The sequence below is a fragment of the Rhagoletis pomonella genome, unplaced genomic scaffold (assembly GCF_013731165.1).
Source record: "Rhagoletis pomonella isolate Grant_MI unplaced genomic scaffold, Rhpom_1.0 Rhpom_scaffold_00913, whole genome shotgun sequence".
In the NCBI taxonomy this organism is placed as follows: Eukaryota; Metazoa; Arthropoda; class Insecta; order Diptera; family Tephritidae; genus Rhagoletis; species Rhagoletis pomonella.
Window position 1 is genome coordinate 1 of NW_023459467.1, and position 24,430 is coordinate 24,430.

The 24,430-nt window shown below is 36.8% G+C and overlaps 2 protein-coding genes across 2 annotated transcripts; both read right to left on the reverse strand.

Moving 5' to 3' along the window:
- Window positions 1-247: 247 nt before the first annotated feature.
- On the reverse strand, window positions 248-2,558 carry LOC118751681 (the record flags this gene model as incomplete). The annotated part of the gene is made up of 1 exon (XM_036486496.1): window positions 248-2,558. A coding segment is annotated over exon 1 (2,311 nt), but the record flags the coding sequence as incomplete, so codon positions are not given.
- Window positions 2,559-5,894: 3,336 nt separating this feature from the next.
- LOC118751682 (adenosylhomocysteinase-like 1) lies at window positions 5,895-24,192 on the reverse strand (the record flags this gene model as incomplete). Its single annotated transcript, XM_036486497.1, is given in 2 exon segments — window positions 5,895-6,004; window positions 23,520-24,192. A coding segment is annotated over 1 exon segment (90 nt), but the record flags the coding sequence as incomplete, so codon positions are not given.
- Between the last annotated feature and the right edge of the window lie 238 nt (window positions 24,193-24,430).

Sequence of the window (24,430 nt, forward strand, 5' to 3'; positions counted from 1 at the left end):
AGATAAGGAGCACAGTTGATGCCAAAAGTCACCGTTTTTAATTCGTATAGGCTAATTGGGTCTCTTGGGCAGGTGCGAAAAACTACGCGCTGATATTTCGTTTGATTCTCGTTTACGTATATTTGCCGATACATTTTCTCTATATCGCTGTTGAAGACGTATTGGAACAGTCTCCAACGGAGTATGAGGATAGTTAAATCGGCCTGAAGTACAGGACCTGGAAGGAGGACGTCATTTAAACTCATACCGTTGGCGGTTGGGCATGATGCATTAAATACCACTCTGACCTTTGTTGTGGTACTCTCCTCTTTTAACACAGCATGATGTGGTAGGAAATAACAGTCGGTTGACTCTGGTGATACGGTAGTTGAAATCTTTGACATGTGGCCCAATGTTTCATATTCACATAAAACCCGGTTGTACTCTCTTTGAAGAACAGGTTTTTTTGCTAATCGCGTCTCGCTCCGGTAGAACTGAGAGCAAGCGCTTTTTAGTGATGGTCCTAGACAAACATTATTTGGAAAATCTTGCCTGAAGGGTAAGGAGACAATGTACTTCCCACCATCATTTCGCTTTGTCGTTGCTTTGAAAAGCCTTTCAAAATATATGTCATCGGCATTCATACTTCTTTTCTTGGGGATATCTTCTAGCTCCCAGAAGGCCGTTAACTGTTTATCCACAGTAACTTCATTAAAAAATGATACTCTTTTATTGGTTGTATTCGATGATTCCGCTTTACCGGTCACTATCCAACCGAACACGGTTTCTTGTGCGAGAAGTGTATTTAGGATGTTCTTCTTTAACCCGCCTAAAATGATTTGGGGGTAGACGTCTCCGCCTAAGACGAGGTCAACGGGCTCGTTGACGAAGAATCTCTTGTCCGCCAACATCAAGTCTGGGAATGCTTGCCGCGTCATTGCGCTTACTTGGCAAGTCGGCAAATCCCCTGTCAATTGTTGCAAAACTAATACGGTCGTGTTTATATTGATTAACGGATCCGTAGGAGATCGCAAATGAATAGCACACGCTTCTTTTACCTGCGCAGATATTGAATTATTGATGCCCGAAACTTGGGCATGCAAGGGTTTCGATGGCAGGTTGATTCTTCGTTTGAGTCTTTCGGTTATGAAAGAACACTCAGAACCAGAATCAATGAGCGCTCTCGCTGAATAATTTACACCATTATGATGAATGTTGACCCATGCCGTTCCTAATAGTACTCCTTTATTTGAGTTTGCATGACATGAATTAACTTTATTAACTGTTTTATTCTTTTTCGCAGCTTCCCGCCTTTTTGCTTGCTCAGAAGTAGAGGCTATATCGTAGGACGGACTTGTAGGTGCACTAAGAGCTGTTGCTTTTGGCTGAGTTGCTTGCATATGCAGCAACGTGTGATGTCTTGAATGACACGTACTGCAATTAAACGGACTGGTACATTTCGTGACTGTATGTCCGGCTGACAAGCAATTCAAGCAACTGTGGATGCTCTTAATAAATTCGAGTCGCTTTAGTGGAGTAAGATTGTGAAATTTGTCACACCTTTTTAGCCTGTGCTCATGGCTATGGCACATTTTGCATGTGGGTTTTTCCACGCTGGCTTGGAAGGCGCCAAGCCTTTTTGGAGTCCATTCTGAAGACTGATGTATGTTTTGTGGCTTAGGGGCTTTATTTGGCTTGCTCTCCCTAATGCCTTTTACTGTCTCCAGGGTCTGAAACCTACTTGATAAGAAATTATCCATGTCCTCCCACTTTGATACTTCCGTTCTTTTCTCTATGGTTTGCTCCCATAGTGCCAGTATATGTTCTGGCAGTTTTGTGGAGCACAGATACGTGAATATCGCATCCCAGCTGGAAACGTCAATCTGGAGACATTGAAGCGCCGAGATGCAGTTGTTGATATCACGTTGCAGCTTCTTAATGGAGCTACCGCATTCACTCTCAACTGCTTTCAAATTAAATAAAATCCTCAATTGACTATTGACTAGGATCCGTTTGTTTTCGTATCTGTCGCATAGATTTTTCCATGCGGTTTGAAAACCATCATTGGTCAACTGACATCTTTGTACAATTTCTTTGGCCTCCCCTTGCGTTTTTTGCCTGAGATGGTACAGCTTCTCAACAGGGGTAAGGCGCTTATTAAGGATATATATGGCCGTAAACATATCCCTAAATGATGGCCATGAAAGGTAATCCCCTTTAAATATATCCGTGTCACACGGAGGCAGATGAATATTGAGCTCGCGACTAGACATATACACACTTTCTTTTTCAGTCTTTGCAAAAAGTGTTTGCTCTAAAAGTTCAGCCATTGCTGCTTGGCACCGCAAAAAACTGAAGTATGTGCTTTTGTATTTCTTTTTTATTGAAGTCAGGTCTTTACTATCGAGCTCTTTTGAAGCGCAGAGTTCATCATAGGACCCCTTCACCTTTTCCCATAGAGCCTTCAATTCCTCTTTTTGAAAAGCTAAGGAGTGCTTTGAGTGTTCTGATGGCTGCATGGAATTGTAGTCAGATTCGAACTCTGCTACTGCATCTGCCTGACGAATAAAAGCATCCATTTTTCCTGTTAAGGTTCGTTAAATTTGAACAAAGAAAGATTTTTTTTTTTTTTTTTTCAAAGAAAATTGCGAATAAATCTGATCGCAGATTTAATTTATTTAATTAGAATTGAAATCGACGTGAAAAATATCGACACCTGAATAGCCACACCAGAATAAAAAAAACCACACCAGATTAATTGAAAAGTCGAGGATTTCGTTTTCTTTTAACGACGTAATTATTAAAATTTTTTTTTTTTTATTTCAGCAAAGACGAGTTATATATATGTATGTATTTCCGTATGGTAAATTACTTGCCACCCAACTCTTTATATATATATGTAGTGTATACAATATTGCAATCGTTCGCGTCTGCCAGAAGTGAATTTTGTCGCGAAAGTGAATGTTGTGAACAAAAAGAGGGAAAAAAGAACCCGTCCTTCTCCACAATACAATATATTATGTGTGTATGTATGTTTACATGCACAATCAAATATTTGATACCCTAAAAAAGTAAAGTGAAGTGTTTAAGGCACTAACTAACCCAATCTGTAACCAGTGACACTAAGGTGGAATTAAAATTAAAATAACAAAGTCAACAGGTGAAAATGATAAGAATTTAAAATTGTACGCTGCAAAATCTGCTGTATAAGTACCTATATTAAAAGGGTTTACTTAACCTCAACAACAACGTACCAAGTGAAATTTTATAGCACAAAGCTGAGAAAAGTTATTAAACCAGTGACCGGAAAAAAACAAAAAATATCAACCCGAAAGTGAGATGATACGAACTAAAAATGTGCACCGAGAAAAACTTTTATTAAACAAGTGCTTTGATTAAAACAAGTAACTTTACCCCAACCACTACGTCCCAAGTGAAATCTTACTAGCACAAGGCTGGAAAAAAAATCTTATAGATCAGTGACACGAAAGGAGTTATAATAAAATACCAAAATCAAAGTGAAAAGTGATATGAACTTAAAATCGTGCACCGCAAAAAAAACTTGTATTAAGCAAGTGCTTCGCTTTAAATAAATCACTTTGCAACAACAACACCTGTTCACTTCAAAATGGCGGTATCTTCGCTGTATCTTAATAGCGAATGTGGAAAACAAAAACAAAACGAACGGTTTGCAAAAAAATTATTTTTATAAAGTTCAAAGGCAAATTAAATCTTTTTTTACCCTTTTTCCTCACAACTTCACCCGCGACATTTTTGTTTGACACTCGATTTTATAAATAATGTTTGAAAGTGCACTGAGGTGTGAAATCAAAACCACGTACCTTTGTAAATGGAAGTGCTGCTTTTGTGACAAAATAAGTTGCTGGAACTGTAGCTGCTGTGGCAAATGTAGCTGCTGGAACTGTTTCTGCTGTGTCAAATATAGCGATCAAGTGGCAGTGTATCCTGTGGTCCTTTTATGGTGTATCAATAATAAAAAAGCCTTCAACTGGCAGATTATCCTGTTGCAAATTTTGGATAATGTGGCGATCAAGCGGCAGTGGTGCGTGTGGACTGTATTTCTGGCGCTGTGGAGTACTCGGAGGTCAATTTCTCGGCTGAGAAGGACCAATATTTACGCAAGGTATGGGCCTAAACAGTACGAGAGCACCCTACTGCAAAGTGGTAGCATACATAGGTAGCAAGCAAAGTGTCCAGATTTGTCGATTTCGCGCCAATTTGGCGATTTTTGTTTTATATTTGCGCGTAAAAATTTAGCAAAGCGCCATTGGCGATTTTTGGCAATTTTTTCCCTTCGAATCAATTTTTTCCAATTATAAAAATATACAAAACTTAGTTTTCCACGATAATTTTACAGAAGAGGCTAATGAACAGCGTGATAAACTTGACTTAAGAAGCATATTAAAACACTGCCAAAAATATTTAATCACCCTAAGCGAAGAACTTTGAAACGATTACCTAGTCAATTAAGTACTTTTAAAAAAGCTTTGATTTCGTCCCAGAAAAGTGTGTGAATCACAAGGGCGAGTTTCAAAGACCTGCCAATTCACTATTTGACTTTGAAGGAAAGAAAAGCAGCGGAAACTGAATATTTAAATCTTTTAACTTTCCCATGGAATAACTTTTCTCAGAACCATTTTATCCGACTCTGAAGAATTTTGGATAATTGCTTACGGAGTGAAAACCGCAACAGGCAATAAAATGTTTGCAAATTTAAGTAAATTCATATTATTATCCTTGCCGCACTCACATGCTTTGTTGAGCGCGTTTTTTCCGTAATGAATTCAACAAAATCTAAGATTCGAAATAGGATGAGGTAGGAAAGCCTTAATTCAATAGTTCGAATAATGTGTTATATGAAGGCTAATAGTTTCTGCTGCAAAACGTTTCCAATATCAAACAGTATGTTATCAAGGTTGAATAGCTCAATATATGACAACACCAGAAATTTAAATCATTAGACACTACAGGTGATTTTGAAGAAATTGTGGAAATATCTGATCTCGCCTTATTATAGGTTTTTATTTAATCGTTAGCGCCGAGCTCTTAAAAGCGCATTCTGCGAATAATCAATTAATATGAGTTATAATAAATTTAATAATTGCGCACTCCTATTGCAAAATGTGTTGAAACAAATATTTTTAAAAAGTATGCGTATTTTTAAAGAAAATTTTTTGTACATCACTATTATAAAAGTGATTTGTGTTATTTATTATTACCCTCTGAAGGCGTTATATTCGTTTTTGGTTTTAAAAACTATATTATAACAAGAGCTCATTTTTTAAATAAAAGACTTGTAAAATCGATTTCATGAATTTTAAAAAAAAATTGCGTTTTTTGGCAATTTTTTTCAGAAATTGCGCTTTTTTTTAAAAACACTCTGGACACCCTGGTAGCAAGCAACAAAATTCTGTATCAAATACAATAACAAGATAAAAAAAATTAAGTGAGCGAGATGAGAGGTATGAGAGAAATATATAGCAATTCCAACGACAAAACAGCTAGCACAGAGTCGCATTTATTTTGCTATGCCTGTTGCAAAATATATGCAAGGGTCCAGACGTCGCATACTTTGCAGCGATAGGAAATGCTGTTTCCCATGTATTTTGTTGTTGTGTGTAACGGCTTTGCAAGGCTTCGAGAATACCCCTATTATGTTTGCGATGGAATGCCATGGCATAATACCTTGTTTGAGTTGACATGAATGCAATGTATGAAATTTTTTAAAGTGACACTTTTACAGTAAATTTTGAATTTTGCAGTAGATATGTATAATTATGCAATTTTTTATACACTTAACTCAAAATAAATTCTTTGGATTATAAGATTCTTCCAGCAAATTAGCGATATGCATTTCTTAATTCATAACAAAAACTAATTCTTTCTGCACTCACCTTGTCGCCGAAGCCTAAATCCGATGTAGGTGTCTCGGCAGGCATTTTTGAAATATTCATGTTGATCTGGTTTGCGAAATCGCGTAGCATGTATCTAGAAAATATAACCGCTGTAGCTCAATTACTATATAATTTAGTAAGATGCGAATGCAAGCCAAAAACGTTGCGACCGTTGGTTCAACTCGATTCGTAATCAAGTTGGAAGTTTTGCCCACAAACGTTACAACATTGCGGCAATTTCATTGTACAATCTCATTTTTACACTTTCATGGTTTTGGTATACATTTATAAAATTCAACAAAACACGCATTTCGGCTGAGTTATCCATTTGCCAATGACGTTGTACTACATGCTTATTAAGGTTGCGACGAGTTAAACAACTTGTCAGGAAATCACTTTTTTTGATTTTTCCTACAACCAAGACATACCTCATTCAACGTGCCCACAAACGTTGCAATCTGTAGCACATGATCAAGTTAAACCAACGGTCGCAAACGTATATGGCTTGCTTAAGTCAAAAAGCATATATACATATGCACCTACAAACATACCTTGAATATCAGCACATTGCACATATATTTATACATACATACATACATATGTATGTATACAGGGTGTCCCAGAAGTAACCTGCCAAACTTGAGGAGAAGGCAAGTGGGGTGGTGAGCTCCCTGATAAGCAAACATTTTTCAGGTAAAAGTGTTACCGTTTTTGAAATATTTAAATTTTTTTAAATTAAAAAAAACTCGTGCCTTTTCACGTATTTTCTTTAACTGCATCTACAAACAAGGATATACTTAGTAAATTTTTTATGTAAAATACTTTCAGATAGTTGTTTCTCCATACTCAAATGCAATGTAGTTGAAATATATTAAGGAACCATTATAAAATTAGGACTATATTGGGATTTTTAACTTTTTGATATTTTCTTCCCCAACTTTGACTATCTCTGGTGAAAAAAAATGTACTGAGCTATAACTTTACATTAAATAAAAAAATTTCTCATTTAATAAATATTTCAGAAAGGTGACACTCTTACTATTTCGAATAGAAAAAGTTATAGCCGCTTTTGTGGGTAAAGGACTGAGACACGCTAGAATGTATTAATAGATTTAAATTTACGTTGGTCTTGTTACCGACCAATGACATGCTAAATAGTACAAAGGTACATTATTACTTGCTCCTGACATTATTTTGTGTTACTTACCGGAAATAATGAAAGTGGATTTTGTGAAATTGGACCCTTCGAACATTGTGTTATTAATACAACACGCAGTATACGTCGCATGAATATGCGGATATTCACCTAATTTACGGTGAAGCTTGCTGTAATGCCAGAGATGCTCAAAGACTCTATGCAGAGCGATAGCCCAATCGTCGGCATCTGGGTCGTGAAGTATTCGCCCGCACCCATAGAGAAATATCTGAAGGTAAGTAATTTTTACACCTTTCTTGTTTGAAGCCAATCTTCTTTTAACTATCATTTTTAACTTTTTTAAGGTCGCATAACTGGAAGGCGTGGCGGCGAGACAGGACGTCCTGCAGCGGTAGATGTTAACGTTGTGTTAGAGAAAGTGGAACTAGGTCCATCGACTTCAGGAAGAATGATGGAAAGACGGACTGGAATACCAAAAACTACAGTTCACAAAGCTTTAAAATACCATCCCTACCACATTCAACGTGTTCAGGCTCTACAAGAGAGATTACCTGTCGAGGGTTAGATTTTGCAGTGAAATGTTGCGAATGCATGAATCAGACCCCAACTTTTTTAATAAAATAATTTGGAGCGATGAATCATCATGCAAACGTGATGGTTATTTTAATTTACATAACCTTCACAGTTGGCAGATAGACAATCTCCACGAAATGAGAGAAGATCGTTCGCAGTACCGGCACAAAATAAATTTATGGTGCGGTTTTTTTAATTGTTAGATATTGGGACCTGTGGAACTGCCGCCAACACTCAACTCTCACAGTTATTTAGAGTTCTTTCAGGAACGGCTTCCAACTCTTTTAGAAGATGTACCCTTAAACCAGCGGCGAAGACTATCGCTGCAAAATGACGGATGCCCTGCTCACTACGGCCGTGAAGTAAGAGCTCATTTAGATGAAACTTATCCTCGCCGGTGGATTGGACGATACGGGCCCGCTCGATCGCCAGACCTGAATCCATTACATTTTTTCTACTGGGGCTGTTTTAAAGACAAAATTTATTCAAAACCAATTCAAAAAGAAGAGCATTTGCGGAAACAAATAAACGGAGCTGCTGCTGAGATAGCCCAATTGAGTTTAAGATCTCTAAAAGCGTATTTTCTTAAAAGTTGTCGAGTTTGTATTAGAGTAGAAGGTCACCAATTTGAGCATATTTTATCAATAAATGAATATATTTTTCTTCAAACAACTCATGTATATTTTATTTCACGTGAACCCATCCTTCACAAAAAACTCTAGTCCGAATTCCGGTAAGTAACATAAAATAATATCAGGAGTAGGTAATAATGTACCTTTGTACTATTTAGCATGTCATTGGTCGGTAACAAGACCAACTTTAATTTAAATCTATTAAATACATTCTAGCGTGTCTCAGTCCTTTACCCACATAAGCGGCTATAACTTTTTTTTCTATTCGAAATAGTAAGAGTGGCACCTTTCTGAAATATCTATTAAATGAGCAATTTTTTTATGTAATGTAAAGTTATAGCTCAGTACATTTTTTTTTCACCAGAGATATTCAAACTTGGGGAAGAAAATATCAAAAAGCTAAAAATCCCAATATAGTCCTAATTTTATAATGGGTCCTTAATATATTTTAACTACATTGCATTTGAGTATAGAGAAGAAACTATCTGAAAGTATTTTACTTAAAAAATTTACTAAGTATAGCCTTGTTTGTAGATGCAGTTTAAGAAAATACATGAAATGGCACGATTTTTTTTAATTCAAAAAAATTAAATAATTCAAAAACGATGACACTTTTACCTGAAAAATTTTTGTTTATCAGGGAGCTCCGGATATCCGAATAAAATTTTTATGCAATTCTAACCACGGCAACCCGTGCCGACTTGCAGTCAAAGTTATCAGAATAAGCTTGTTGCAGTTCGCGTGTTTTGTTAATTTACTCATTTTACTTCTTTATAATATGGTATTACTATACTTTATTAGGACATAATATTTAGTAAATCTACATGGTTTTTTACCTGGTAGTCAGGATTTTTTCCAAAGGACTATAAATTATAATATATTTCCTAAAGTTTACAAAAAATATGGAGATATGGGTACCAAATGAAAGAAGAGCTCGAAACCGGATTAACTACAACGTTTGTTTTCAATTATCCTTCTGGAACATGTCAAAATGTCCTTTAAAAATATTATCCTTCAAGATTTCTAATTTTGAATGACTTTTGAATAATCTTAGTTTAATTTAAATCTTATTAATATATATAAGGATACTAAAGGATACAAATTTCAAAGGATACTTTTCAAATTTTCTAATTAATACTGCCACATTTTTTCTTTAATCCACCCGAGAGGACATGTCAAACATTAAAACACTTTATTTTGTTTATTTAATATTATGAAATGCATTTTTTTAAAGGAGGAAAAGAATTTGTTAAAAAAGTTAAACATAAAAATTTAATTAAAAAATGGTCTGAAATTGCAAATTTTCAGGACATGCACAAATTATTCGACTAAAAAACATATAGTTTCGCAGCCTTGTAATACACCCCTTCAAATCCACTATGCTTTTTCCATTAATTAATTTTTTCGATGTCCTTGGGAGAAATCCTGCCGTCCTATTAAAAATTTAAAGATGCAGATTTACTAGCAATGCGTTTAAATATGGGAAACATTTCGAATTTATTGCATTTCCAAAGTTATCGTGGACGATTTGGTAGCACATTTACATAACATTACACCTACATTTGTGGCACTGTATAATTCACCTTACATATTTATAACAATTTTTTTCATACATGTTCTTAGCTGTAAACTTCAATTTGTTTGGTTCAAAAATAATTCGATTTTGTCCGTTAGTTTCATGCGGTTTATAAGTCTTAAGATAATTTGAATAGCTCAAAACCTAACTGTTGGTGGATTCTGTGCGTTTTCAACTTCGTAAGCATGTCGGTCGAACTTCGTGCTTCTACTAGAAATATTTTACTAGAATATTTTTATTTATTTTTTTTTTTAATATTATTAAAAGTAATGTCGGGTAAAAGTTGCAACTGCTTAAATCCACAACAACGGATATATTTTGTTGCCAAGAGTAATTTTTGCTGAGCTCCTAAGTTTTGTTAATTACAAAGATACATATGGGTCAATCCAGGCAAAATTTACACTAAAAATTTTTTTCCGCTCAAATTATTTTTCTTTGCATTCTTTGGGTTAAAATATGATACACGTATTTTTTTATTTTCTTTTGACCCATACCGTTTACGAGATATATTTTTTTGAATTTTAAGCATGCCAAAAAAGGACTTTTTAATATATGCTTCCGCGCAAATAAGCATTTTAATAAAATACAAAGTTAATCATCGTACCATTTATGACTTTTTCTTGGCTTTCATATGAGGATTACGAGAAGTCGATACAATTATTTTTTAATACAAAAAATTAGATATTAAAAAAATAATAACAAATTTAGTTTTTTTTCAAATTTAGTATTGATTTTTTTAAATTTTTTTATTGAAAACTCTTCTTCAAATACTTAAGTAGAACCTGTAAAAATTTCAGAATGGGTAGTTCAAAATTACGCTTGTAATCAAATTTTAAACAACTGCGAAAGCGCTAAAAAACGCGCGCTCTCCTTGGCATGCAACATTTTTCTATGTACCTACTCGCAAGTATAAAAGGCTACATGCTCGCAGCTGAATTTCTTCAGCGTTAAAAGACAAGTTCTGAATGTATGTTTTTTTATTAGGGTTCTAATTACGCCCTTCTACAGTAATGAATATGAATATCTACTTTCTATTTGCTTTATTTGCTTTACTATTACTTTAACATCAATAGGATTGTGGCAACCTGGCTGAACTAACGAAACGATGGCAACCCCGCATGCGAAAGAAGAAAAGAAAGCGGACAGAGCAAGTGCACTTATCGTTCGACAGAATAACTTCTTGGCAATCGGCTCGCCGGCGAATATAGACTTAATTACTTTTTCATCTACATTTAACATAGAAACAAGTCCCTTGTGAAGATTAATATTTAGATATTAAATAGTACCGAAGTATTATATGCGAATTTGATTCGTGTTTAAATAAAGCGAGTAAATCACTTTGACTCATTAAATCCCACAAGTGGTGACCCCGGCACCCTGAAATTGTGCATATGGAAACTGTGCATACGAAATAATGCATATGAAAAAAACTGGTTTTCGTTTGAAAACCGAAATAATGCATATGAAAAAAACCGAAATAATGCATATATGCACAGTTTCGGTTGAAAACCGAAATAATGCATATGAAAAACACGAAACAATGCATACATGCACACTTTCGTTTGAAAACCGAAATAACGCATATGAGAAAAACGAAGTAATGCATATATGCACAGTTTCGGTTGAAAACCGAAATAATGCATATGAAAAACCCGAAATAATGCATACATGCACACTTTCGTTTGAAAACCGAAATAACGCATATGAGAAAAACGAAGTAATGCATATGACAAAAACCGAAATAGTGCATACATGAAAACGAACTTCTTTCTGAGTAGGCGGCCTTCGGCCGCGCTTAGGGATTATAACCCTTACTAAGTAGAATTCTCCTTTCTGTGTTGCCGGAAAAGAAGGGCGGAAGTATTTTTGCGCAGAACTTCTCTCTGCGTAGGCGCTTAGGGATTATAACCCTTACTAAGTAGAATTCTCCTTTCTGTGTTGCCGGAAAAGGGGGCCGGAAGTACTTTTGCGCAGAACTTCTTTCTGCGTAGGCGGCCTTCGGCCGCGCTTAGGGATTATAACCCTTACTAAGTAGAATTCTCCTTTCTGTATTGCCGGAAAAGAAGGGCGGACGTATTTTTGCGCAGAACTTTCCTCTGCGTAGGCGGCTTTCAGCCGCGCTTAGGGATTAAAACCCTTACTAAGTAGAAGTAAATAATTCATATTAGAAAAAACGAAATTATACATATGCACACTTTCGTTAGAAAACCGAAATAATGCATATAACAAAAACCGAAATAATGCATTCATGCACAATTTCAGTTCAAAACCGAAATAATGCATATGGAAAAAAACCGAAATAAAGCATACATGCACAGTTTCGGATGAAAACCGAAATAATGCATATGTGAAAGACGAAGGTATGCATACATGCACAGTTTCGGTTCAAAACCGAAATAATGCATATAACAAAAACCGAAATAATGCATATGAAAAACCCGAAGTAATGCATACATGCACAGTTTCGGTTGAAAACCGAAATAATGCATATGAGAAAATACCGAAATTATGCATATGCCGACTTTCGTTTTAAAAGCGAAATAATGCATATGAAAAAAAACGAAGTAATGCATACATGCACAGTTTCGGTTTAAAACCGAAATAATGCATATGGTAAAAACCGAAATAAAGCATACATGCACAGTTTCGGTTGAAACCGAAATAATGTCTAAATGCACAGTTTCCATATGCGCAATTTCGGTGCCCCGGTGACCCCGTAGTAAAAACGGAGATAGTGAGTAAAAGACGTGCATCAAATCACCGTGCTAAGGCGTGAAGAGCAAACTTGCGCGTTAATAGCTGGGGAAAAATAATCTCGCTTTGATTTGAAGCGCCTCGAAGATTCAGAGCAAAACCTGTATAACCAACTCACCGAAAGCGTAAGTACAGTTCAGGTGTCACGCCACCGACAATTCGTCGACTATACGCAAGCCGGCAATCATAACGGCACACGAAGTAACGGGCCACCGTAATACCTACGTGGCCCGGCAACATGAGCTTTAATAATAGCACGGAAGAGCTCACAAAAGACGACAATAACGTTGCCCCGAACGACAGCGCCAACATCAACGCAGGCGTCGACAGCGACAGACCGCAAATCAATGCGGTATTCGAAAAATTACCGTTTCCAAAACTCAACTCGAAGTACAATATCGAATCATGGTTCATAAAAGTTGACGCATGGTACGAACTGCATGGTTTTTCTATACGTAAAGAAAAAGATAAGTATACCGCCATTGTTGCACATGCTGACGACTACATACTGGACCAGGTTTTCGATCTGCTCCACATCGCAGCTCCAATGCAGAACAATCACCGACCTGCTGGTATCACCGGGAATATGGTACTCAGGCTTGAAAATGCCGAAGTCCATGCAATTTTCCCATAAAAAAGTCAGACCCAACAAAAAACTAAACGCTGCCGTAACGACTAAGCTCGACAGTTCTGGCAGCAGACCATCATCGAGCAACCAATCCCAATGCTAAATCCAAACTTTTTTATACTAGATCGAATGTCATATCAACTATTTTTGGTCGACACCGGCGCAGAAGTGTCGGTCGTTCCACCAACTCGAGCATGCCGCTTGTCAAATTCTGAAGGCAACCCACTTTTCGCCGCTAATGGGACCACCATTAAAACCTACGGCGTAGTCCGTCGTACGCTCGACCTTCGTCTTCAACGCAAACTCGTATGGAACTTCGTCATAGCGGAAACTAAATACACCATCATCGGTGCCGACTTCCTCCGGCATTTCAACCTAATCATCGACATCGGGAATTCGACACTGATAGGCACAGACAAAGCACAACCTCGACCAGGTTGCACCCGAAAAACTAAAAGCTGTGAAAGAAGAGTTTGAGTTTCTTAGCAGACTGGGAATCTGCCGCCCGTCGAAAAGCTCATACGCCTCTCCTCTACCCCTGGTAAGGAAGTCAAACGGGGAATGGCGTCCATGCGGCGGTTACCGAGCCTTGAATGCACAAACGGTACCGTATCGATACCCGCTACCGCACATCCAGGACTTCACTCACTTTTTGTACCAGAAAGACGTGTTCAGCAAGATGGACCTCAATCGATCCAGATCCCTATCGAACCCGACGACAACCACTCCGTTTGGGTTATTCGAGTTTACACACATGACGTTTGGCCTGTGCAACGCTGCACAAACGTTCCAAAGGTTCATGCACGCAGTGTTTCAGGGACTCGATTTCGTTTTTGTATACATCGATAATGTGTGTATCGCTTCTGAAGGCGTCGAGCAACATAAAGCCCACTTACGGCAAGTCTTCGAACGTCTTCGTCAATACCGCCTAACAGTCAACTTAGAGAAGTGCAAATTCGCTCAAACGCAAATCGAATTCCTGGGACACATAGTTACGGCGGAGGACATCAAACCGTTACCCGAGAAGGTTCAAGCGATCACCAACTTCCCGGTGCCGGAAGTCGCCAAAGAGTTACGACGTTTTTTTGGCAATGATAAATTTTTATTGTCGCTTCCTGCCAAACGAGGTGCAACATCAAATATCCCTCGTCAAATTAATATCAGGTAACCGAAAAAACGACACAACGCGAATCAAATGGGCCGACGAGGCAATCAACCATTTCAACGAATGCAAAAAAGAACTAGCAAACGCAACGCTATTGGTTCACCCAGCCCCGAACGCTCGAATATCGCTCAGTACGGACGCCAAGGACACTGCCATCGGCGCAGCACTTCATCAAATTGTACACAACGAGTTTCAGCCACTGGCGTTTTTAAGTCTAAAACTCAGCGAAGCACAACGCAGGTACAATACCTACTACAGGGAATTACTCGCGGTATACCTAGCCATCAAGCATTTCCGAGCCATGCTGGAGGGAAGACTCTTCGAGGTACGAACAGACCACAAACAGTTAGTCTACGCTTTCGCACAAAAACACGATAAAGCATCACCGCGACAGCTGCGTCATCTGGACTTCATCAGTCAATTTACGACGAACATCATACACGTTGCAGGCGCCGAGAACACGACAGCAGACACACTATCGCGCATCGAAGCGGTTGAATCAATAACCATCGACTACCACCGGATGGCCGAAGATCAAGCTAGTTGCCCAGAACTGAAGAAACTCATCGAAGGCGACACATCGCTGTGTTTGAAAAGATTGTGCATTCCAAACACAAGGCACACAATCTACTGCGATACATCTACATCGGAAGTACGCCCATTCGTACCACGCCCGCATCGCAAAGATATCATCAACAAAATGCATAGCATCTACCACAGAGGCGTGCGCGCAACCACAAAGCTCATCAAAGCACCCTTCGTTTGGCCAAATATGGGCAAGGATATTGCCAAAGAAGTGCAACGATGTCTCAGCTGCCATAGATCTAAGATCAGTAGGCATGTTCGCTCACCACTTCAGCAACTTTCTTTGCCGTCGTGTAGATTCGAACACATAAACATCGATCTCATCGGACCACTTCCGCCATGGAGTGAATTTCAGTACTGCCTCACGATTATCGACAGGTATACGCGGTGGCCAGAACCCGTTCCTCTGAGAGACATAACAGCGGAAACGGTCGCCAGAAAACTCATCAATGTTTGGTTTTCGCGCTTTGGCATAACAGCACGCATAACAACCGATCAAGGAAGACAGTGCGAGTCGCAGCTTTTTATCGGGTTGTCACGCATGCTGAGTATAACCCACCTGCGAACAACGGCATGTCACCCGCAAGAAAATGGCATCATCGAACGCTGGCATCACTCACTGAAAACAGCAATAACGTGTCACGAACGACAAGACTGGATAAGCCGCTTGCCTATAATCTTGCTAGGACTGTGCACAGCATTCAAGCCCGACATCGGTACAACAGCCGCGCAACTTGTCTACGGTACCACATTACGGTTGCCTTGACAGTTTTTTAACGATAGGCAAATCTTTCCACCACAGTCGGACTTCGTCAGGCAGCTTTCCGATATAATGCAGGAGATTCGCCCAACTCAAACCGCGAATCATGATTCCGCAAAAGCATTCGTATTCAGCAAACTTGCCGATGCAACGCACATATTTGTACGTAACGATAAAGCGCCCGGCGTTCTATCCGCCATATGATGGCCCATATCCTGTGATCTAGAAACACCCTAAATATTACACCGTCAAAATCAACCGCAACAACGTAAATATATCCATAGACCGACTTAAGCCAGCATTCATCGAGTCCCATCAAGCAGATACTCAATCAACGACAACCGCGACTCAACAACATTCAGCCACGTCGCACACAACACCATCATCTACAATATCATCGACACCCGAACAGTTGCCTCCAAAGGAGACATCAACAAACCGCAGCGGACGCAGGATAAGACTCCCCGTCCGTTTCCGGACGTAAAGTCTGGGGGGAGCACTGTGGCAACCTGGCTGAACTAACGAAACGATGGCAACCCCGCATGCGAAAGAAGAAAGAAAGCGGACAGAGCAAGTGCACTTAATCGTTCGACAGAATAACTTCTTGGCAATCGGCAGACTTAATTACTTTTTCATCTACATTTATCATAGAAACAAGTTCCTTGTAAAGATTAATATTTAGATATTAAATAATACCGAAGTATTATATGCGAATTTGATTCGTGTTTAAATAAAGCGAGTAAATCACTTTGACTTATTAAATTCCACAGCATGAAGAACAATTCCCGATTGTATTGCTAACAGATTTGAAAATCAAATTCATGGTAGAGTACTGAAACTTGATATGGAATATATCTGTGGTATAAGCAATAACCGTCTGAGTCGACTTAAGAAAGAATTGAGTTTTATATGTTATCGTATTCTGCAACTATTCTTCCATGTGTATATGAAATCCCCATCCCGCCAGCTAAGCTATTTAAAAAGGAATGGACGAACATATTTTGGTTTCCCCATTAGGTTAACATTACAATCCAAATGTTTAAAACGTTTTTCTCGAATACAGGTTTTTCTACTTATGCGGTTATTGTTTATGACCACAGATATATGAAACAATCCCCCACTCATAGAGAAAATTGTGGCTATTGGAAACATCACTACCCAATATCTCGTTTTGGTATAACCATGTTCAGGACTAGGAAGAATCAGAAAAAAATCAAGGCAAAAATCAACCAGGCAAGCACGAAATTCACAGCATTGAGCCTGAAGAAAATAATAGACTGAAAGTTAAGTCTTATTCTTTTTGTAACGATTTCAAAATGGAAAGCTTTGAAAAAAGTAGACATTCATATTCATTATTGTAGAAGGGCGTAATTAGAACCCTAATAAAAAATAAAAAACTACATTCAGAACTTGTCTTTTATGTAATGCCGAAGAAATTCAGCTGCGAGCATGCAGCCTGTTATACGAGTAGGTACATAGAAAAATGTTGCACGCCAAGGAGAGCGCGCGTTTTTTAGCGCGGAGGCATATATTAAAAAGCCCTTTTTTGGCATGCTTAAAATTCAAAAAAATATATCTCGTAAACGGTATGTGTCAAATGAAAATAAAAAAATACGTGTATCATATTTTTACCCAAAGAATTAAAAGAAAAATAATTTGAGCGGAAAAAAAAATGTTTAGTGCAATTTTGCATGGATTGGCCCATATGTATATGAAAAATTTGTTGTAAATCAGTACGATATGAAAATTATGTTTAGTTAAATTTTGTTTATGTCATACGGAAGTACAACCATTATATCGAGCCCTAACCGCCAAAATAACGTAAGCGACACCTTTTTCCAAATTTTCTTTTTGATGCAGAAATATTCCTAGAGCATCTAGATGCATTTCTGCATCAAAAAGAAAATTTTGAAAAAAAATGTCGCTTACGTTATTTTGGCGGTTAGGGCACGATATCAACCCGAGAGGACATGTCAAAGACTAAAACGATTTATTTTGATTATTTAACATTATGAAAGGTCTTTTTTTTAATGAGGATAATACAAGTTGAATTTAATAATTTAATGTTCATCATACGCCCTATTAAAAAATGTTCTACAATTGCAATCCTTCAGGACATACACAAATTATTTGCAGCCTTGTAAGACACCGTTAAAAAGCCGCTATACTTTTCGATTGATTAATTTTTTCGATGTCCTTGGGAGAAATCCTGTCGTCCTATTAAAAATTGAAAGATGCAGATTTACTAGAAATGCGTTCAAATATGGGAAGAAGCACAAATATAGAGGGTATGCATATCAATTTGCAAAAAAAAATTTTCCATATATTCTTGGGACAGTCTAATGTACATACATAGTCGAAAATTTTTTATTGAAATACATAGAGCCACAGAATAAACAGTATACAGAAGACGCACCACATACAAATTTATTTTTCTTCGGCGGACGTAATATTACAACCCGGACCAGAGCAGAGAAGTTAACATCACGACCACTATGAATAACATGGCGACCCGGAACACTATGAATAACATAAAGTCAACATCTCGCCACAAACACACATCGTGATCAGCGTTGCCGCGAGCTTGAAACATATGTATCAGTTGCCAAGCAGAAAAAGTATCAAAAGCAAACAAACCTGTCGTTTGTTAAACTATTATTTAAAAAACTAAATAATAAATAAAATTTTATAATTAAATCCATAGTTATAAAAAAACTTACATTTCTTCCTTCTGTCTGCTTATTTTCATAGTGAAAAACTAACTTATAGGGCTCCTAAACCACACAAAATCCTTGCGCAATCCGAGACTTGTACAAGTCAATATTGTGGAAATACTACGGCATAAAATTGCGCATACCTTATTTTGAAGAGACGTTGCTCAAGTAAATATATGCAAGAAATATGAATGTGCGTTGTGTATTTTGATAGCTTCAGCTTCAAAACGTAAAAAAAAAATAAGGTAAAAAATTAATTTTCTACGCTTTTATCCATATCTACTTTACAGCACGATCTGGACACCAAAATCAAATTATTGTACAATAACACAAACATGAGCAAAATATCAAAATAATTTTTATTTTAGCGCAATAACAATGCAATTTAGTACAAACGACACCATACGTCACACAAACGTCCGTCGCAAGCCCTATATTGCGCAATGTTTTTGTGTGGTTTAGGGGTCCTATAATAGTGGCGTGTGCAGGCAAAGTCCGGGTTGTGTTTCTTTTATCATAGTTACCAAATCAACTTATAAATATATATATATAAATTGTGAAACTTTAAATGACAAGAAACAAAATATTTGCCTTTAGACTAGTAATACTATTCATAGTTTTCAAAAATTCATTTCTGCCAGCCGAAAGTATCAAAATACGGCATATGGGAACAAAACAGTATCAGATATTACAATTTAGCAAAAAAGTATTAAAAAATATACAATTGTATCAAAACGGCAACGCCGATCGTGATGGAAAACGAAGTTAGTTAACATCTTGTCGTCATGGCGACGATGGAATTAACAGCGTCAGCAGAGTGAAAATACTGCTAAAGTAACAGAGCAGCGCCGCTTGTGATTCTTGCTTGCCTCAACGCTCGTGCCCTAAATTCAAATTGGTTCGATAGCCGACATATGTAGGGCTGCCAGACGTCCCGGTTTTCCCGGACATGTCCCGGTTTTAGACAATTTGTCCCGGTGTCCCGGTCCAACCTTAAAATGTCCCGGGTTTCGTTTAAGTGTCCCGGTTTTCGATTTGATTGCACAAATTTTGCATAAAAATGACTACACTGAGAGATAAAACGCCTTGTAATATTAAGAAAAATTTTATGAATTCACTGAGGGAAATAACACATAGTAAACATGAATATTTCTATTGGATTATCGTTTAAAAATGTTCGTATTTAAAAATAATACTTTCATAACACGCCCGCGTGGCGTGGATTTAAACTCAACATATAAATGCACATTTACATGTCTGGCTGTAGATGAGTGCGCGAAGATGCTTGCGACAATTATTACTGAATACTAAAATTTGTATACTTAAATGTATTACGAGTTGGGTTGGTGCTAGGGCTGCCAGATATCTCTGTTGCCAAACCGGGACGCTTTAGGGAGGGCCTCTCGCTACCTTCACTTTCATTTCAACGTGCGAAAGGATGCACTGAAATTTTTTTTTTTACAGACAAAAATATAAACATAAAAACATGAGATCATGAGATCATTACAACGTACGCCAACAAAACAAAACAACTTATCACAACTAAAGCACAGAGAATTTTTCACAATGCATGAACCTATTCTTTATAAAAATATTTTTTATATTTTATTCTTTATAAAAATACAGTTTATACTAAATATATGAAAAAACATAAAAATAAAATTGTTAATCTTTGTGCTAATCTGGGGAAAATTCAATAAATTTGCATACAAATTTGCAACATTCTAATCAGACTTTTTATAAAAATTTGTAAAATGAAGTTTTGCAGCCCATTAAATTTTAGTTGATTTTTGATTCTTTTTACTGAGAGTTTCTTCTATACAAACTATGTTCGATAATTCTTTTTATATGGAAGACACTGTCAGCAAAAAACAATAAATGCTAAAAATCAACTAAATTTGCCGGCAACTTCAGACTTGCACTTTATTAATTGGCTCAAAAGCTACATTTTCAAAATTTTTCTAAAAGATCTGATTAGAAATTGTGATCTGATGAAAGAGCCTCCGAGCCAATAACTTTGTACGGCACTGTACTTATAAGTACTCCAGGTTTCATGAAAGAAAAAAATTTAAGTACAAGATAACTTTAAAATATCAGTCATATTTTTCGTTGCTGTGCACTTGTTTCTTAACTTCTGTCTTTTCTTTAATATAATTGTAAAACTCTGTGCACGTCATTTTGAACGTATTTAGGTATATACTAATCATCAACTATTGCTTGTGCAAAGTTCAACTATCTCGAAATGTGACTATTTCACAAATTAAAGGCCTGCTCTAACAGGCGCGGTGCGGTGCAGCGCGGTATAATCCCGTACGATACGCGGTAACGATATACGCAAAGGCACTCAAACAGACACGGTGCGGTATAGTGCGGTTTAGCAAGAAACATTGTTGCCATGTGACGAGCTCAAATTAACGGAACTCTACGCATTCCTCTTTCTAAATTTATACATATATTATAAATCTGATTTTACCGATGGACAGCTCAAGTTCTGAGGACGAATTATTGCTATTAGCAGCACTTCTCGATGAAGAAAACAGAAGGTATGAATATGTCTATATCTTTGTTTTATCCTGCAAAGTTCTTAATTTATGTATATGTTTAAGAAAAAGAAGATGGATTCACGAAATAAATTTGAGAAGAAAAGAAAATGGTGCATTTTCCAGCCTGAAGCCCCAACTACGTAACCACAAAGCAAGATTTGATAAATATTTTTATATTTACGCTCCATTTTGTACGTTTTGCGAAAGAATTACCAGCAAATTTCGTTGATTTTTAGCATTTTTTTGTTTTTGCTGACAGTGTCTTCCATATAAAAAGAATTATCGAACATAGTTTGTATAGAAGAAACTCTCAGTAAAAAGAATACCGAAAATCAACTAAAATTTAATGGGCTGCAAAACTTCATTTTAAAAATTTTTATAAAAAGTCTGATTAGAATGTTGCAAATTTATTGAATTTCCCCGAGATTAGCACAAAGTTTAATAATTTTATTTTTATGTTTTTTCATATTTTTAGTATAAACTGTATTTTTATAAAGAATAAAAAAAGGTTCATGCATTGTGAAAAATCTGTCCTTTGGTCGTGATAAGTGGTTTTGTTTCGTTGGCGTACGTTGTAATGATCTCACGATCTCATGTTTTTATGTTTTTATTTTTGTCTGTAAAAATAAAATTTTGCTACATATTTTCGCACGTTGAAATGCAAGAGAAGGGAGCGAGAGGCCCTCCCTAAAGTGTCCCGGTTTGGCAACAGAGATATCTGGCAGCCCTAGACAAACGTCTTCTGTATACTTTTTATTCTGTGATAGAACATTTAAGGGCAACTTTACCTTGCTGTGCATTGGCGCATCGCTCTGCAGCCTTAGTGTATTTTTAGGCGCAGTGCTACAAAAAGCAATTCATGCACAACGTTGCAAATTCGCAGAGTCCACTTGATGATTTGTTTTTTTTTCGTCGTTTTTCGTCATAATTTGTTTGACGATGCATTTCGAACGTTATTTTTGAGTTGGAAAAAAATTTTATGATGCATTTCCGAACGTTTTTTTACAGTTAGCTTTTAATCAGGTTTAAACAAATTAATGTATGGAATTAACAATAACAATCGCGCTGTCACGTTTAAATAGCGGCAAATCGGCTGCACTTTATAGTATCTAGTAGATTGAATAACGAAATGAATTGGCAACAAGAGTGTATGGCGTGTGCATAGCTCAATGGTTAGTGCTTCTGACTTTGCACATCGATGATGCGGGTTCGATCCCTGCCTATAAAAGAAGTCAGATGAGGAGATGTGGTGATCTCCGAAATAGCAGCTTTAACTTCTACCACTTAGTCTTTGTGGTTTTTTCCATTTTTCCTAATAAACATAATCGTGGTACAAAGCTCAATAACAATATTAAAAGAAATTAACAATTTTCCGCTGCAATACACATGCTAAGCCCTTCGAAATTTTCTGCTGGGCTATGCGTTACAGCTTCGCAAATTTTACTTCTACAGAAACCAAAGATGTATACACATCAATAAAATAAGTTTATTTGATATAGATATTTATTTAATGCTAGTAGAAATAAATTTACGCAAGTTTATTTAACAAATCGTAGAGAAAAGCGTAGAGGGTCGGATTTAAACTTGTAGATGCAGGCGTTAATGCGACAATATAGCCGAAAATCTCGCATCAATCATTGTATTTGCTTATGGTTGGTAAGAATGAAATTATTTTATAATTATTTTGCTTCTCACGTTTGCTTTAAAAATGCTTGAAAGTACGCGCATTATCGATACTTTTTTGGAAATATGGGTACTAGCATCGATTTTCCTTTAGAGGATTCTAGGAGTACTAATATCGTTACTTTTTTTCTCAAAAGTTCTATCACTACTTATCTGTACAAACGTTTGTGCTTATGCGCCAAGTTTGCTATTATCAATACACAAATAATCAATATTATCGGACGCAAATTGTTTTCATGTGCCACTTCGGAAGATTTACATACATATGTACATACATACTTTTTATTACAAATACTGCCTCGTATTCGAATTATAACCTTAAGTTTAGCAGTCACTACCCTGCAGGAAATTGAATTAGTTTGAAAGTAATTTATAAACAACTTTTTTTTCAATGATAACTAATTGAAATTCTCACTATTTTACCTACAACGAACTTATTTATTTAACATGGCGATGTCCTAGGAAGCAGTCAATTGCCTTTTACTGCATGTATTTTGAACTATTTTAAAATGAATTTGGTCTACACAACTTCAAAGTCAGTATGTTTCTTTTGAATACGCTTGCGTTCTGGACTTCACAGATGCTTTTTCATACTTCCAAGACACAAATTGTTTTTTTGAGCAAAAAGAGTATAAAGATTCGAAACATTTACTCATTGCATTTGTTTTAAAGTAGTCTTTCAATTATAAAAAAAAAATCACTTGTGTCCATCAGGGTAGTTCCATAGAGAATTTTGTTACTCCATACACATATGTATGTATATATGTAGTATATGTATGTATGGATGTAAGTACACATGTTTGTTTGAAATTGCTTATGTGCTGTTGACTGAATAGATAATAACTAATATACATACGTATGTATGTAAAACAATAAATGAATCACTACGCGAGTCTGGCCGAATTCGGCTAGCCACAAAGGAACCTGTTAGCGCTGTTCAGCCGCACCTAGCTTTATACCGAACTGTCACGGTATGGCAATGGACACCGCGAAACGAGATCGTTCAAATCCAAGTTGATCACGCCTGTGAAGGGTATAGCGCTTTTTACTGCACGCCACTTTGCTGCTGATAAGATCGACGTCCACTCACGGCTGGAGTAAGCTCCTAACTGACTTCATCACCGGTAGAGTGTGATCATTTATAAACTAAAAATATGGTAAGTCGTAATGAGATTCTTATCTCGTATAGCGTTCAAACGTTATCGCTGAGCACACCTGCCAAATTATTTATACTCATAGACGCTTTTTCGTTATTTCGATTTGATGCGAAATATATACGAACGCGCTGATAATAGCATCAGTCTAAACAGTAAAATGTTTGGGCATCAATTTGGCTAAGAATTGTAAACACATATTTGTGGTGTACTAGTACTAAGTGACACTGCACTTGGAAAAGTGCACTAAAATTTTCATTAAAATACAGTAATACTTGGTGACGTGCAATAGTAGGCGAGTACTCGTATTCTCCAGACAAATTATTCAGTAGAAAAAATTCAGCAGCATTCGCTCTCAAAGACACAAAATATCCACAGAAGTACCAGAACCTTAGTTGCCAACTTGGTGCTTTAAGCACTAGATTTAGTGCTTTTTGAAAATTAAAACGCAAAAAAAAAATTACTTAGTGCCTAGTGCCTCTTTTAGTGCTTTTTTTTAACTAATATTACTCGGAGATAGTTAAAACCTGAAATAATTTGAAATATTATAAGCTGCGGTGTCTCATGAAGATGCGGAATTTACAAGAATATACAAATTTAAATGCACTAAAAT